Here is an 18,063-nt window from a genome sequence, read left to right as displayed (position 1 = left end):
CAACCGCAACGACCGCACATCGCTGCCCAGAAACCGTGGTCCGCGTCACAAATGCAACGGATATCCCGTCTCTTTCTGCTGTTCTCTGTATAAGCGTACAGTGTAGTGTTCTTAAATTTCCGGAAAAGTTACCTCTGAGAAAGAAACCCAGTTTTTTCCCTCGTTTTCTTTTTTTCTCCGGAAAAAACCCCGCCATTTTGGGAAAAATATTATTTTTGTTCGCAGAACGCGCAAGACGTTCTCAGATCAGATTTCGCCGTCTAGAATTTTCGACAATTTTATTTTTTATTGTATGTACTTTTTAGCTCCCTTCTTACATCTCTCTCAAAGATATTGTGTTCCAATCGAAGTCTAATCGAACATTTTCAAGTGGACACGCGTAATCTACTGTCTGCTGTCATCCACTATAGTATAAAAATATTATAGTGAGATCATCGAAGAATGAATACTTGGTGAAATATTTCACTTTTCACTCAATATTTTTCAATATAAGATATGAAATATCTCATAAAGTATCAATTTTTTAATACAAGATATGAAATATTTTATAAAATATTCGATTCACTTTTCGATAACATCACCTTAACATTTTTATATATAGAATGACAGATGGAATCGGCGCTATGAACGAATATAGAAAGATATTGAAAAATAATTCACTGCATTTTGCAAATATATCAATGCATCAATATGCAATAATAAATATCAGTAATTGATTTTTCTAATATTTTTATATATGAGAAATATTAAGGTAATAATTATTGAAAAATAAATACTTCATAAAATATTTTATATCCTATATTGGAAAATGTCAGAATAAAAAATAAAATATCTCACAAAATATCCACTTTTCGATTATCTCATCTTAATATTTTTATACGAATGAACAAAGAAATCGCGCGCAATTTATACTAAAAAAAATAATATAATCCGTTAAAAAAAATGAAGTTAACTGTGAATTATTGACGATACAACGCAGTTAAGATCACCAAAATATGTCTCCCTGCAAACTCGACAACCTTCGTCTGAAACATTTCTTTCTATTTTGCTTTATATTTTTTATATTAAGGTATCTCAATTTAAATGCCGCACTCTATACTGCATTCAAATAAATATTACTTGTTTCAAGTATTTCGCAGGTTTACATAATATTCACAAATCTATCATAAGCTCAATCATAAGCAATCATATCATAAATATAATCATAATCAAATTTATTTAAAATATGCTCTAAATCCTAATAAATTTAGTATTTTAATCAAGAATATTAAATTAAAACAAACTTCGGTTTGTGCTTATTCGAATTAACCAAATTTAACTTTTTTTCAATAAAGTTTATAATATCCTTGACAAAAGAATAAATTCTTTTGAATATATAATGAGCTTTTTTCAGATTTGTGACGAGTATATTTTAAGACTATTATCAAGAAAAAAAATTATTTATTAAAAATAACTATTATTTAAAAAGAAGAAAGTGAACTGATTATTCACTATTCCTAATAGTAAGATGCTATTTTTTTCTACGTACGTGTGATAAATTTCTAAATAAACAGATGAAAAAAAAAATCTGATTTAACTAATTGTTTATTGTTGTTATAAATTTTAGCTCCGGTATAGGTATATTTTAGTCGCGCGTAATACAAGTCCAGTGAATTATGCTGTATTATTCAAGACAGCAGTATATACTGTATTATTCAACAAAAGTTGCCTGCACGTACGTAATTCTGATTCTCAATATCGACGAGCGCCGGCACCGTCATTGAATTAAAGGGGAAGAGAAAATCACGGGAAACGGATTGTCGTGAAAAATGATTTTTGCGTACTCACCGGTGGTCGTTTCGGCGGTGTAGCGGTAGCCTGAAACAGAAAGAGAGAACGTTCTTCGTGAGTTTGGGTCTGTTTATCCTACGGGCGACGACGATTACGACGACGACGGCCGAGAGAGATGAAAAACGTCGGGTGTAATTGAAAGAAATTAGGTTCGAAAATAAAATTCCCTCGGGAGCGGCGCAAAATTCCGACGAGAAAACTCGGGGCTTCGGCTTCGAAGAGCGGCGCGGCTAAAATCCACCGCACACATATTATGTGAAAGTACAGTAATTTAACAGCGTACGGAGAATTCCTGGAAACAATTCCCGAGGCAAAGCCGGTAGCCGCTCATAAAATACAGCGAGAAAATACCACGAATTAGCGGGGGAATTTACAACAAAGTGCAGAAATTATTGGAAAGCGTCGTCGTCGTGTATTCGTCTCTTTCTCACTCCTTTCGTCCCGTACTTTCTCTGGCTCGTCCGCGAGAACGAGCGGCCGCCGCATCGCATGCGTATCCGATCTCTCGTGCAGGCCGCAAACGACGCACGCACTATGATTACGAAGTGCTCGAATAGTTGCGTTACACGAATACTTGGTGGACAGAGTCCTCTCGTATACAAGACTCCCGCATTCGGAAATATTCCAGCGCTTTGGTGCATTTTGCACGCAAACACCGGAGACTCCGTCTAATTTCGGGCAAATGCGTCAATAAATTTGCGGCTGCTTTAGCTCGTGGCTGCATAATTGCAGCTGCGTCGAAGATCCCGAGACGATAACCCTCACGTTTTTGTTTCCGGCAAAATCTGAGTTTCTTTCAACTTTTTTCTACTGTTCTATTGTCTCATCGCGAAACTTAAGAAGGCTATAAGGTGAAGTGAGTTTGATAAGAATTCGATGAAAAACTTGCATTACGTATGTATCGAAATATTGTCTAATTCCTCGTGCAATTAAAAAGAGATTGATCGTTTAAGAACTGGAAAATTTGCAATTAAAGTTGACATTTTTTACGCATATTCCTTGAGCATAAACATGCTATTTTTAATATCTTTGATATTAAAAATAGGAGATCAGGACGAAAAACTATAATATAATATTAAAAACTAATATGCATATATTATACACAAATTTCAGAATTATTGACTATTTTGTTTTTAAACTTGCTTATTGACTTGTTTTGCTTTTAAAATATAGTAATGTTAAGTTCATAATTTATAATACTCGAAATACACAAATGTATGTAAATACATATTTAAACGCTTATGTATCTCTTTTTATTATTGTACATCTCTATTAGATCAACTAATGCATAAATATAGCACTGATAAAAAAATAAAAGAAAAGTAATATTTTCATATTTGTATATAATACTGTCTGTATACATATATATTTTTTTCAATTTTCAACTTAACATCAATTTAACACTTATTATTTAGGCAATGAAATAAAAATATAAAAAATATAATATAAAATTTTGTTTAATAAATACTAAATTTATGAGTAGCCCGTCTTTTGATGCGCTACTGAAAATACGACCTGAACTTCACAATCTCTCTGTAAGTCACACTCTGATGATGATAAATATATTAATAATTCTGTATTAATAATTCTGTAGTCTATTTTCTTGCAGTTATATAATATTTAATGACAATATATTAAAAAAAAAAAGGAGATTTAATAAAGTTTATGTATTATTGTTACAAATGTCAAAAAAACAGTGCAATATAAAATAATATTATTTTAATTATAATATTATTTAATTTAAATCTCAACACATATAGAATAACTCCGGTATATACCTAAAGAAAACTTAATTTATGAAGTATTATTTATTATGTTTAAGGCAAATGAATTATACAAAAATTGGAAATGCAAAATATTTACTTTTTATATTTAACAGAAGAATTTGTAGAAACTTGTATTTTTGCCATACATCCCATAGGAATGGAATATACGACTATTCATAGGTAGAATATATGGCTTATACAGAATTTACAAATAATACTTATAAATAAGACGGAAAATGATNGGGATATATAAGACATTAAGCTCAACTAAGAATACAAGAGCTGAGCACTTGTATGTATTTTGCTATATTCCATTCTTTAATATTCCTTTACATTTATATATCGCATAATAATCATTAAGCTTTTTACATTCCCTACAATAATCATTTTAAGCAGATCGTAATATATGATTGCAATATTCACTATATTGAGAAATCGACTCAATTCACGATGATTTCGTCATATTCGTTAATATTAACAATAAAAAACTGAAGTCATAACACAATATTAACATAACATAAAGACATGTAATAGAGTGATTGTGAATAAATTACTCCCATTCTTTCTATTCTTTCTGACTTCTGCGGCGTAAATATCTAGTTACTCCATTATATCCAAATTTTTTTAGTCGTTTCTATTAATTTTCAATTGAAAAAGGCCCGAATATACAAGGACTAAAATGTCTAAACATAATATACAGAGTGTATTACATAAAATGTTACAAAGTGTTTTCTCCGAAATTATTACAAGTAGCGAGAAACTTTTTTCGCAGTTTTTATGGTTTGTTGGGGCCTTTTACATAACAGGGTGCCGCCGCTAATCACACTCCACAAAGAAGCAAAAGAGACGACATTCTATTTTTTTTAACGAAATAATATGTAAATTTTTACATTTTTTTTACATTTTTTGATAGATCTTGTTAAATGTGACAATATATTCATGAAAAAAATATTTTATCTTTCGCTTGGTTAAAAAGTGATGACGGAAAATATTTTTCAGTGACTTGAAGACCATGCATGTTAATACAAAATTACTTTATTCATTTTTTAATCAATCTTCTAATAAATCTTGTAATAAATGTTACAATATACGTTCCAAATGTAGTCCATTCACTTTCAACCATTTGTTAAATCTTTCTTCAACATTTTCTCATACATTAATTAACACTTGTAGAGTCACAGAAGCACAAACATCGCGAATTCCTTCTTTCGTGTCATTTTTCATTGTTGGAAATATAACCTGATTCTTATCTATAATAAACTCTGTAGAAAAAATTAAGTAGTGCAAAGTCGGACAAACGTGATATATTATTGTACTACTGACCTTTCCTTTATTCTTTTTATAGAATATTAGCAATCTTTCCTCGACAACCTAATTTTTACAACATATCGTTTCTTCACTTTCGAGCAATGCGACTGCGACAAACCCTGAGCGCGATGAAGTTTCGGGGTGGGATACGCGAGCGGTCGCATGGGCGCACCGTGTGCGCCATCGCGCGCGCATATCCTCGTCGAGACCGAAACCTACGAAATTTCCTCTGAACTGAATTTTTTCGCGTGACACGTCGGCTACTACGTCTCGCTTAAATCGCGTGAATTTCTCGTCGTAGTCGCGGCGAGATATCGAAGAGGACGATCGCTTGACAGATGTCAGCCGCGTGTCCAATTCTGGAATTAATATATAACTGCGTTACCTCCTCGCACGAAAAAGCCTTCGGCGGTAATTCACTGCGTCTGTCTGCTCCGCGCGCGAACACAGAACCTCGTTGCCTCGAGGTCTTTTTATATTCCGAATAGCGTCGCCGACGGAAAATCGGCCGGCTGCCGTCTGGCTTGAATTAGCAAAACGGGGCAGCGACGTCGACGACGGTCGTTTCGTAATCTCTCGCGTGAGAAACGAGTGAATGCCGAGGCAGTAAAAACGAGCGCCGTCGCAGATACATATATATATATATATGTATATGTATGTATACGCAGATATATATGTATATACATGCTCGCCCCGTCTCTCTTTCTCTCTCTCTCTCTCTCTCTCTCGTCCGTGCGGCTCTAACGACGGGAAGAACGGAAAAACTCCCTTTGCGCCGATCGTAAAAGGCGTCAAAGAGCCGGACTGACGCTTAAAATTTGCAAACGTAAGAAACCNGACTCTCGCTGAATGCACCCCCCCCCCCCTCCTACCCTTCCTCTCTCCCGGCAAGCCCGAACCGAAGGTGGAATCTCGCGCGACGCTCGACAAAGCGTCGCGTTTCCCTCTCGCGTTTTCCGCCGGACGGCTGACTTTAAACGACGGCTTTTTACGCTCTCAATGGGAGATAATAGCGGGAATCAGTGTATTTGTGTTCTCGAGACACGTTTTTCACGTTGCACGTTCGCTTCCACTCGGGGGTCTTCGTCCGAAGCACGGCTTTGACATCTTCATAGCGTTGTCTCTGTCAATAATACCGTAGTTGTGGGTCGCACCGATCGGTGGAATAAATTTCTGCATCGGATTGTTACATAACATCGGAAACAACACGCGAAAAGTATCGGGGTCAAGTATTCGAGCCAATTTCTCGGGGCCTCCCGGGATTTTCACGTCCGCACCGATTAATTTAGCTTCGCGGAGACTTACTACAAATACGCCGCACTGCTCTTCCTTTTTATTCACTTGACGTGCACACACACACACACACACACGCGCGCGCGCGCGCGTTGCAAATGCGTGTGTACATTTTTCAGACGGAACGGAGTGACTTTATACCGCGCAACATTTATCTTACTTGAAGAGAGAGAGAGAGAGAGAGAGAGAGAGCTCGCGACGGTCGTATAAACTCGGACGCGTCACGGGATTGTCCGTGAACGAATCAATGACGCATTTATATTTATTTATGCGATTTTCCATTTTCCATGCGACACGTATGTCCGAAACCGTGACATTCGGTCGCGCGGCCGTTGCATATGCACGCCGCCTCGCGGGATATTAAACGTAGCCGGAGAGCGAGCGAGATAGATATATAGGTGGATAGATAGATTGAGATAGATAGATGGATGTATGGAGAGAAAAAAACAGCTGGATTGTTTATTTATTCAAGCCGCGCGCGCAACACACACCGGTGCACATTCGGCACCGCGCCACCGTAATACTGGCCGCCTATTAAGACAGATGGCACAAAGATTATTTACGAGGATGCGCACCTGAGGTCGCGCATTTTCCATTTCGCTCGCCCGCGACCGGTCGTCGAAGCACATCGCGAGGTGCATCGAAATTGCGTTATCCAAACGTTCGATACATCTGAAAAGAGAGAGAGAGAGAGAGAGAGAATCACCGAACCCCGCAAATGGAAGAGCGATCCAAAAATTCCTGACGCAACCACGATTTATCGCGTGATAACGCGAATTATCCGCGTCTCACGGGTGACATGGGAAATCTTTATTGCGATTAAACGCATACACACGCACGCGAGGCGTTAATAATAACGCGGAATAAAAGTTATTTGCTTTCCGCAAAGTACGATATCGGATTACGATTTCGGTCCTGTGAGTTCCAGTCCGACAGGGAGAGCGAAGCGACAGAGAGAGAGAGAGAGAGAGAAAGAGAGAGATAACAGTCGGAGGATAACGATGATTTTTCCATCTGTTATCGGCGGATCTTCCTGGAGTAGCGCGTGTGTTAGCTGGCTGCATAGGAATTTATTAGCTCGCCGCGAGGCGCGTCGCTAAATCGTGAGTTATCGCGGTCTCTGTTATCTCCATCGGCGACGACGACGACGTCGACATCGATACGAGCCGGGAATTGGGACAACGACCTCTCGGGCGACTCGAAACAAAGAGCGAGCGTGACTACGGCGCTGATGGCGCCGCGCGGCTTGCAGCGCTCTTTACGCAAGGTTCTCCCCCGGCCGCGAACGTGACGTGCGTGTATGCGCTCTCCGCGTCCGTGTTCTTCAAACCGGCGAAACGCGACGCACGAGTGGCCCAAGAGGCGACGAAGAGGAGGAGGGGAAAGGGAGAAAAAAAGAGAGCGGAGGGGGGAGGGGGTAAATTCCCGGCAATTCCCGCTAATACAGACCGCTCCTAAGTGGTAACATCGTCGCGACGTCAGAACGTCCGCGTTTAGCGTAACGTCGTCGGTTAGTCGGTATCATTTGGGATAAAACAGTGCAATTACACCGTAGAAATCCCCACCGTATTTTGCGCGTGGCTGTAATTTCCCTGTAATTTATGCAGCCCGGTAATTTCAGCGAGAGCCGCCGCCTCCGCGCGAATACGCACCGAATGCACGACGAATGAATTGTACGCGCGCGCATCGACGGCGCATTTGTGACACTTGTGTGACGTAACGGGCCGCACGCCGGCGGAGATGAAGAATAAAGAAGATCCAAAAAAAAAAAAATGGGAAGGGACAGAGAAGACAGACTACTGTATTCGAGCGCCGCCGCTCCGCCTCGGTGGCGATCATCGAATTAATTCCGCGAGTTGGCTAAATTTAATAGTCGGAGGTTAAAACGACGAGGACGACGACGACAATGACTAGTGAGCGAGGAGATCTCGCGTGAGAGAGGAAAAAAAAAGGAGAGGAAGATGGTGGAAAAAAAAAAGGTGGGAACCGTTGCACCGCGCGTCGACGCTACGTTGGCTTTTGGCGCGGCACGAAAGGACGCGATTAACGGTTCTCTCTCCGGTGCGCGCATTGTGTCGCTCTCTCGGTGCAGCGGGATCCTTGCGGGGTGGGCGGGAGGAGGGAATGGAGAGGGGAGGAAGGAGCGGAAGGCATTAAATTTTCAACGCGCGGTCGTAGCGGCCAGGAAATATGCTTTAAATGGCGATAACTATAAATAAGGGGAGGGCGCATTAATTCTACAGAACGCTACAGCCCCGCGGCCGCCTTTTTCGTCGTACAAGTCGCCCCAATTTCCGATTTCCGACCCAGTTCACCTCGGGTAGATCAAATGGAAGCAAAGCACTCTCTGTACGAGCACGATGACGACGAGAGGTGCGTAAAGGCGTCTCGCGATTTTGTCTCTCTTCGCTGGGATGGTGTGTCACTACGAGAGAGATGAGAAAAGCATAATGATCGAGGAACTACGATCGATGTTTTGTATCCATACAAAGCGACACTGAAAGAAGGATCTGGCGACGAGTATCAAAACTCGATCAATATACGCCGACCAAATGTTTGATTACCGCAACCAGATAATTTAGCTCCCTGTATCGCATATACAGCGTATTTTGTAGTTCCGTATATAGTATATAGTATATAGTATATATATATATATATATATATATATATACTATATGTATATTATATACGGAACTACAATACGCTATATATATTACAGTATGTACGGTACTGTGTATACAGTGTACGGAACTATGCTACTACGTACGCACAGTATATGAAGATGAATTATTTGGCTGCGGTGATCAAATATTCGATCGGCATATCGGCACCTCTGCTAGAAAACGGTCACATCTCTGAAATTATCAAATTCGAGTTGTTGCCAGAATCGTGTAAGGAATATTTTCTGACACGATTGTGGCGACAACTCGAATTTGGTAATTTCAGAGATGTGACCGTTTTCTAGCAGAGGTGCCGATATGTTAATCAAATTTTGGGACTTGTTACCAAATCCTTCTTTCAATGAAGAAATCGCTCGAGGACGGTACGGGAATTTTCGTAAGATATATTGCTCATAACAATTAGAGGATTACATTTGATCATAATCATAAATTTCCATGAATGGCCTCGCACGGTTCACTGATAAGATATAAAAATAAATATTTCTAAATTAATTAATATTTATTTCTAAATATTTCTAAATTAGATGAATTGAGTATATCGATTGAAAATTAAAACATTCCTAATGATCCATACAACACAAAGAAAAATTGTTTAACGGAAATCGAAGGAGGGCACAAAAACGGCCTTGTTGACCTTCCTCCTTTGTTGGCCAATATTATTTGTCAGACGACGAGACAGATTATGAATCTAGGCTTATATTTCAACTCAAACACCCCCTCATCCTCCGTGGGTGCGTCAAACGTCCGTTAAAATCAGAAGCATTCTGCGTAATAAATGATTCGACACACCTGGAGATACATGATGTATCGTTCTGCCCGCGCCCCGACGTTCACCGTCCTGATCCTCCTCCTCCCCCCCCCCTTTCACTTCCCCCTGATTTAGCATCCTGCTCCCGGCTGTACCGTCGTGGCACTTCGGATACTCCCTCGTGGCACTGACACTAACACACTGACGCTAACGCTGACATTCGCGTGGATACGATTCAATATCGAGAAACGTGTGTTAATTAACACGATGTCGATGACAGACCGATTAAATATCGCAAGAACCGATGAAATATTTCATCACTCGACGGCAATGATAACTAACAGTACACGTTGCGTCATAATACGCCTTACCGTTTTTAGAAAACCGCGAATACACGGTTTTCAGTTTTGCATAAAAGCATCAAAACCATTCATTAGAGCCACTGTGACCCATTATAATTCGAGTCACTTTTTCAACACAATGTGTACATGTATAAGACTAAAAACAGTGAACCTTTCTAGGGATCTAGGAATTGGTGAGGCATGCACAACGCAATGTATACCGAACATACGCTCCACGTCGTGTTGTATATGTATGTGTGTATCGTTCGTCGGCTCGAAGCGCAATGTGGTCACGGAAAAATACGCAACGTGCGGGAATACCAAAACAATCAGCAAAAAGGGCAAAAATACCGATCGCCTACCTTCGTCGCCGGTCAATCAATGATGCGTACATAATCTCAGCGCGATGGAGGGAGGAGGGGGGGGGGGGAGAGATTACAATAATAAAAGTCTAAAAATATTCTGGCCATTCGAGAAGGTCGAAGTTATTAGGGCCGTTAAACGTGATCTGTATCGAAAGCGCTCCGGGTCGGCGTTTAGAGTTTACCGTAAGTCTCGTAAATACTGATATGTGTATCCGTTCACTTCTGTTTAATCTTGTTATTAAACCGAAAGGAAATTTAAATCTCTGTTGACGCTTCTAGACACGCAATCGCTGCCCTTGCCCTTACAACTTCTCCCTTTCTTCCCGTTTTGAATTTCCAGATCCCATTGGAATTCACAACGACGATAAATATAATAACAGAATTTTTATTTAAAAATGTTTGTTAAAAACGTTTGTGAAAGAAGTTTATTTTATTTATTTATTTGAGTTCTGTTACTCGTATTAATTATTTGCTGATCGTAATGTCTTACCTGCAGTTAAGTTATATGATAAGTATATTATTGGTTGAAATTAAGAATAAGAATTAAATTTAAAGAGAATATCGGAATAGTCGAATATTGAAATAGATTTGAATATTTATCTTCTTAAGAAAATATACTTCCAGTATATAAGACTTAGGGCCATTCTTTAGGGAATCAAATCTTTTTGCAAGCCTTTACATGCATAAAATAACTATTTGTAGCATCAAATGACAATAGCCCGTATAATGTTACACCGCAAGATTCTCTATTACTCTTTAACCCATTGAAACTGTATATATTTCCATAACTATTTGTACAGTTTTTCATGCTATTTTATTAGCATATAAATATTTTTTAGCATATACAAAAGTGTCGAAACTGTACAAGGTCAGTATCGATAGTGTTTTTTTAATACTGGGCCAATACCAAAACGTGACGTCCGTTTTTATGTATGGTACAATTACCCAGTACCGATTCTTGGTACGGAAAATAGTACTTACGAAAACCAGTATTGAAAATACTACTTTTTTTCACACTTGGCCAGTACCAACAACATGAAATCTGGTTTTCGCTACTGGCTCAATACTGCGCCAGTATCTTATATTGACTGACTATATATAATTCCTGCATGAGAAGTTACTTTTTTCAGTAACGATTTGTTAACGGCATTATTTTTTTCGATAGTAGCTGTAACAATTTGTATTTTTTATGTAACGGTAACGAGTCGAATAATTACTTTAATCGTTATTTTATCTGATTAATATATATATTTATTAATTGCAAGTAAGGAAACAATATTCGTTACTTCGTTTGATAATAATGAAGAAACATCATACATATCATGTCACGTAATTCAATTATATTTAAATTAAGATTCATCATAATGTTAAGAAAAAAGACATTAGTAATTGTAATGTGTTTATATTCGAAATTCAAATTAGATTGATTAAGCAGAAATGAGAGAAATATTGTTGCAAGTTATTTAGGAGATCTATTAGATATACTATCAAAAGAAAGTTCTCCAAACAGCGATAAAATATCCGATGTTAACGATGTTTTTTTACTTTTCTCTAACAAATAAGCCTTTTCAATACGAAATGGAGGACTTGGAATTTTGTTAAATCTGAACTTAGTAGTGTAATCAAAATACTATAATAAAAATACTGGATGATTATCCAAATATTAAAAAAACTTTTTATTAAATTCAACACACTATTTCTTCAAGTAGTGCATCGGTAGAGCGACTGTTCAGCGTTTAGAAGCTTCGTATTAATATCACACAGATGTTTTCACGACGATACGATGGAGCATCAACTATTATTAAAAGTTAATAAAGAACTTTGATAAAATTCAACGAGTTTGCTTATTTATTAAAAAAAAAAAACGTTAGAAATGTAATTTTTTGTCATTAATTTATTTTTAATAAATTTATGTTCAACAAACAGGTATATGCCAGAATTTGTAATAAAGTAACGAAAATAGTAACGATTTATTGTATTTTTCGAGTAACGGCAAAGATAACGAGTTATTTTTCAAAAAAAGCAACGATAACGGGAACGAGTTACTTTTTCGAATCGATAAAGACTAACAGTAACTAGTTATTAAAAAAAAATAACTTTCCTTTATACTCCTAATATAAACTGTAAATTTCCTTTGGCCACATCTTCAAATCAAAACGATCAAAATTTCTGAAATGTTGTACATCTGTATTAGTTCTTGATATACCAAAATAATTTCTCGTTAAAATCCTAAAAGTGATTTAGGAAAGATTAAAAATAGAAGGTAAAAATAGTATACGACCTTAATGAACTCGCACAAGAAGTGTCATCTTCAGTTGCGAGTATCTCCAGCTTTCGAATGGTCAATCGTTTTCTAACTTTACAGGCGTGTAAATAGCACTTCCATCAATGTGCAGTAAAATTTAAAAGGATTCCTAAGAAAATGTTTTGACGAACCAACTACCTTAATAGCTCCGAGCCAATGCTTCGCGCCGGCTGTTTATCGCCGGCGGACGCTGCATTTCGCGGCGTTAAATATGGCCCACTTTAAATAGATGGTGTTGTGTACGTTAGCATCGCCTCTATCTAATCCTCTTTGCCTTTACTCCGCCCTTGCCTTTCCTCGCTCCGACTGCGACGAGTGCTCGGCCGCGGACGAGAAAAACGAGCGCGCGCGCGGTGAGATCTCGCCGCGTTCGATAAGTGCACCGTCAAATGCACTCTGGCATTACGTCCGTCGGTTGCCTCGCGAATTCGATTGATTTATTGCCGAAGGAGCCGAGCAAACAGACGCCTTCCTCCCGAGCGGCTTTTTCCCCGCGATAATTAATCGTGTCCGTGGTGGTCCTGTTGCACCTCTATTTGTCTCGACGTAGAGAGTTCCGGCGAACGCGACTTCTTCTCATCGCGAGCGCGACATCGCGGCGACGGGATTCGCGTTTCTTTATACGCGCGTCCATCGATGATTCTGCTTTTGTCGAGCACTCAGGCTCGAGTTAATAATCGTTACTTGAAACTCGTCTCTCAAGTAAAACAATCAGATTTGAGACTTGAAGTAAGACGCGAGTTTTTTTCGCTGGAATAGCGTTTGCGAATACAATGTCACGTATAATATGCAATTTAATATTTTGAAATAGGCGAAAGAAGGTAAAATGGCAATCTCAAGGTTTGTTGATTTTTCCTCATTCTCGTAGTGATGTGAAAATGACGATCAATTTTTTTTTTTTCTAAATACCTAAAGCCTTGTTTGTTACCTGCATAAATTGAAAAATTTATAAATAAATTAGAATTCTGTTTAATTTAAATTATTTGGGGCACATGTTAATTTTGCCGTCTTATCTCAATATGTAAGATGACGAAAATTAAAAATAAGCTTTTTCATGCATATAACAAATATATGATTTTCACAAACTTTATATGTATATTATTTTGTTATTATGCTTGTATAACACAATATAAAATACAAATAAAAATATTACTTAAGAAAAAGATAAAGATAAGAAAATAGTTTGTGACAATATGTAACTTAAAAAAAAATAAAACCTAGACAAGAACAAAAATAAATTGTTTATTATATAATTAATCATATTATTTGAAATCAAATATATGCGTCATCATTCATATAATGAATGCGGACCCGCATATGATATTCACATATGATGTACACTCGATCACAGGACGGTTGCAACTGTTTTTTTTACATGTTTCGGAACACAAAAAATACGACGAAGCGAACCTATGATTTACGAACATGCGCAGTAGATAGTCAGACAGTAGATGTATATATGTCAAAATTACGTATACACATGTCTAATTTTGACAGCTGTCTAACCATCTATTGTGCATGTTCGTAACAAATCATAGGTTCGTCGTATTTTTTGTCTGTTCTGAAACATGTAAGAAACAAGCTTTGCAACCGTCATGTGACCGAGTGTATCATCTTTACCACATATATTTCTTTATTCAAGATAAGAAAACAACATAAGAAAATATTGCAAAAGAAGAAATGAAAAATAAAACGTCATTAAAAATATGTTATATGTTTTTTCAATATATTATACAGTAATTTTATAGAGAAAATGAAAGTCTTTACTATGATTGTGTTATTCTTTATGAAGAAATATCACAAAATTACATATAGGAACATATCGGAGATACATTTCTCATTGTACAATATTATCTATTGTCGTTAACAGATTTAAGTTAAACTACAACAGATTATTTATTATTACCGAAAACCTCTAATGGATTGGACACCGACTCATTATTTGTTATTAGATTAAAATAATTAACAAATAGTTATTTTACCCACTCTTTCTCTATGCAGATCTAACTTTAAATTCAGATTCGCACATTTCACATAAGACCAATTTCAAATAGTGATTATTAATACAGGTCTCAGAGTTATGTATGAATTTTTCAATTAATCCTTTTTGTGTCTAACCGAATTATTATGCGTCATTATTGATTCTGAAGGAATATTCGGAACGTTCCACGAGGACACCGACAAACTTGTAAATTGTGTCATATAAGTCGTTTTAAGCAAACAAATTTAAATACACCAGAGGTCAAATCGGCTCAGATACCGAGATATGAAAAATTTCATTCTTGTCGGTAATGCAAATTTTTCGATGACGACAACCACATCTTGTTCTGAACTTCTTTTTATGCAGTTGTTTGAAGTCTCGTGTAAATAATGACAGTAAACCAAAGACCCGTCAACAGTAAGTTGACAGAATAATAAAGACCACAGATAGCATTCGCATTAAACTTAGATGAATTAATTGGCTACGATCAATGGTACATACAATAAGCAATATGTTTGCAAGCAGAAAATGGACATTCTGAACAAATATTAATATTATTAGAAGAATAATACTGGCCTAAAAGTTATAAATGTCTGTCTCGCCTACAATATTAATTGTACTGTCTCGTTACAATATTAATAAACTTGTCTATGGCTCATATTCTGAACTTTCTTTTATCGATAAAAATGCCTTTAAAAGTGGCTTAGGAACCGTCTGATTGGCTAAGAGATTTTTATCGACAAAGAATTCAGAATACGGGCTTATATCTCGACCATTAAGCCAAATTGATTTATAACGTATCTGAATTTCTTTTACTATTTTTTTTAGAGTAACTTCCAGAACACATACCACAAGTTTGTCGGTTTTCTCGTGGGACACTTTGAATATGCTCAATTATTTTCATTTACATTATTCCGGTGATAAAATAATTGTTGTACCGCATACGCGTGTGCGTAAAAAAAAATCCAGCAATATAATTCGTCTACTTTTACCGCAATCAATAATTTTCTTCCTAAAAATTGATATCATTTCCAAGTAAAAAAAAAAACCAGCTTAAAATAAAAGTTAAATAGCGATTATAAATACGTGATGTCACGCATATCATTATATAATATATAATTCAACCGTGAGATTCAGACTCAACTTCAAATTCAGATCCAAGTATCTCACGTGAGATAAGTTTGGAATAACAGATATTACAATACCGGTCTTAATTCTGCGGTGAAACATCATTAATATTTACAATTAATACCTCCATGGAATCCTTCCATGTTCGGTGTTTTTATATGAGACAATTCAACTAATATTTCTCCCTTGGCGTCGTTAAAAATACACCGAGTTCCATCGTGATTTCCTCATGCGGGGCTCATCGGGAAGCATCGGCGATATGCGCGTGCAAACGGAAGAGAAACCCCGTGAAGAGAGTTTTCAGCGCGGTAAAAGCTGGCGGCGACGGCTTCGCGCTTCTGCAAACTACCGTTGTTTGTTCGAATCGCGAGGCGCGGCGAGAACGAAGAGGAACACACACACACGGGCGACGAAACCGCAGAACGTGACTCTTATTTCGCCGCTTCCTGCCTGAACCGTCGTCGTCGTCTCCGTTTGTCTGGCCGCAACAAGCCGGCGTATCGGTCGCGACACGAATTTGCGTTACCTTACCCGAAAGACGGACTTCCAGGATATACTCTCTCCTGCGCGCACAGCATATCGCAACGGCACTCGGAATTTAACTGCAGCTTCGAGGCGCACCGAGGAATTCTATTTACATGCGAAGAAATCGCGACGCTTAATTTAGCGATAAAATATCGTTGATATTTTCACGATCGTGTCTTTAAGCCGGAAAGATTAAAGTGAGATTCACTCTATTTTGTTTTTATCGTGTTTAACACTGCCAGCCGCGCGAGTCGCGCCTTATCAGGCTTGGAAAACTATATATTTTGCAAACAGTGTGCAATAATATATCTGTACCTGAATTTTTACGATTCTCGCAACATAGGAGTCAATATGATGGAATATAAAAGAAAAAAAATATAATAATAATTTTTACTCAGAATCATCAGAAGTTTAGATTGATCGGTCGATCAATGATCGGGAAAAGGATAGATCTACTCGATCAATCGGCAATGCGTGGATTAATGGGGTTTATTGGATTGGACACGAGATCGCATATGATAGCATTATGCATTTAATCATTACGCGTCTTCACGCAATGTATATTAACCACTATCAAAATTATGTAATGTTTTCTCAAATTGCGTTTATCATTGAAGAGAGTCAAAAGTTTGTTAGTAGCTGATTAATTTCCGAAATATTTTTCGTTAATTTCTCACTAATAATATCCGGCGTTAGTTCCTACTCTTACTCTATTATTATAATATTTTGTACAGAAAAAAAAAACAATCGGGGAGGATAGGAAATTTTATGCTGCCGTAGCAAATGAATATACAATATGCTTCTTAAGTGCCGTCCGATATTCTAGGAGTTCATTCTGATGTCATTTTAAGAAGAAATAAACATATATTCAACGGTTCTTCATGAAATAACCACCAAAATCAACACTGTCTATTTATTTATTCACTACGTTGGCATAAAATTTAGTCTCTCCTTCTCCTCCGTGTGACCGGTATATCTGAAGTCTAAAGTCAACGTCGGATGTTATTAGTGAGAAATTAACGAAAGATATTTCGGAAATTAATCAGCCAAGAACAAACGAATGCATCTAACGTTGCGATCACACTTTTGACCAGAGCCTATTCTAACATTTCTCTCGACGGAAGATCTCAGCGGATTACCCAACTAATATCTCCGTTCGTCGTTGATTCACCGATTGTGCAAAATCGCGTCTGAAATTCCGGCGAATCGCGGATCGGCCGAGGTGAGCCCGACGAGCACAAAAGAGGAAGAAAGAGGCGGTCTCGATGCGCTCTCCGTCGGACACGTGAGCGATCCGAGGTCCATAAATCGGCCCCATCGGAACGGCTCGCAGCCGGCGCGGATCAGCCGAAAGCTCCTTTCATCGCGGCGCAAACTTATTCGCGATCGGATAATTGTCGTCGTCGGCGGGGTCGGACGCGCCATTACGAGCGTATCGAAAAACAGTTTAGAAAAGCCGGCGCGCGAGCGCCATTCATCTTGCCGCCTTGGGGACGCGCGCGCCATTCCGCCAGATAATCGAGGTGATAAATTTCGCACGGGACACGCTGTATACATCCCACGTGTGCATGAAGCCTGCCGCATATCGTTCGGAAAACAATCAATCTACCCCGGAGCTTACCGGACCACCGGCACCGCGCGCGCCGACACCGTCGCGATTTCGCTCCGGCCGTCCGCCGAAAGCCAGACGACAGCGCGGGTGATTGCGATCGCGACCCTTTTTCCATATTCATTCCACGCTATATTCATATTCCCGGTTGTCCCGCTATTCCCCCCCCCCCCCCCCCCCCCC

General features: G+C 38.3%; 1 protein-coding gene across 3 annotated transcripts in view; it reads right to left on the bottom strand.

Moving 5' to 3' along the window:
• LOC106747845 (growth factor receptor-bound protein 14-like) overlaps nucleotides 1–18,063 on the bottom strand; it is a 336,864-nt gene that overhangs the window by 40,891 nt on the left and 277,910 nt on the right. For all 3 annotated transcript variants that reach the window (XM_014625782.1, XM_014625783.1, XM_014625784.1), the window contains one exon: nucleotides 1,828–1,857. In XM_014625782.1, the coding sequence (XP_014481268.1) occupies nucleotides 1,828–1,857 (30 nt within the window). The remainder of the gene's footprint in view (nucleotides 1–1,827; nucleotides 1,858–18,063) is intronic.

The sequence above is a fragment of the Dinoponera quadriceps genome, unplaced genomic scaffold (genome assembly GCF_001313825.1).
Source record: "Dinoponera quadriceps isolate SergipeBrazil2010 unplaced genomic scaffold, ASM131382v1 scaffold2503, whole genome shotgun sequence".
Lineage (NCBI taxonomy): Eukaryota > Metazoa > Arthropoda > Insecta > Hymenoptera > Formicidae > Dinoponera > Dinoponera quadriceps.
Note: the sequence above shows the minus strand (reverse complement) of the source record. Positions and strands in the feature narration are given on the sequence as shown.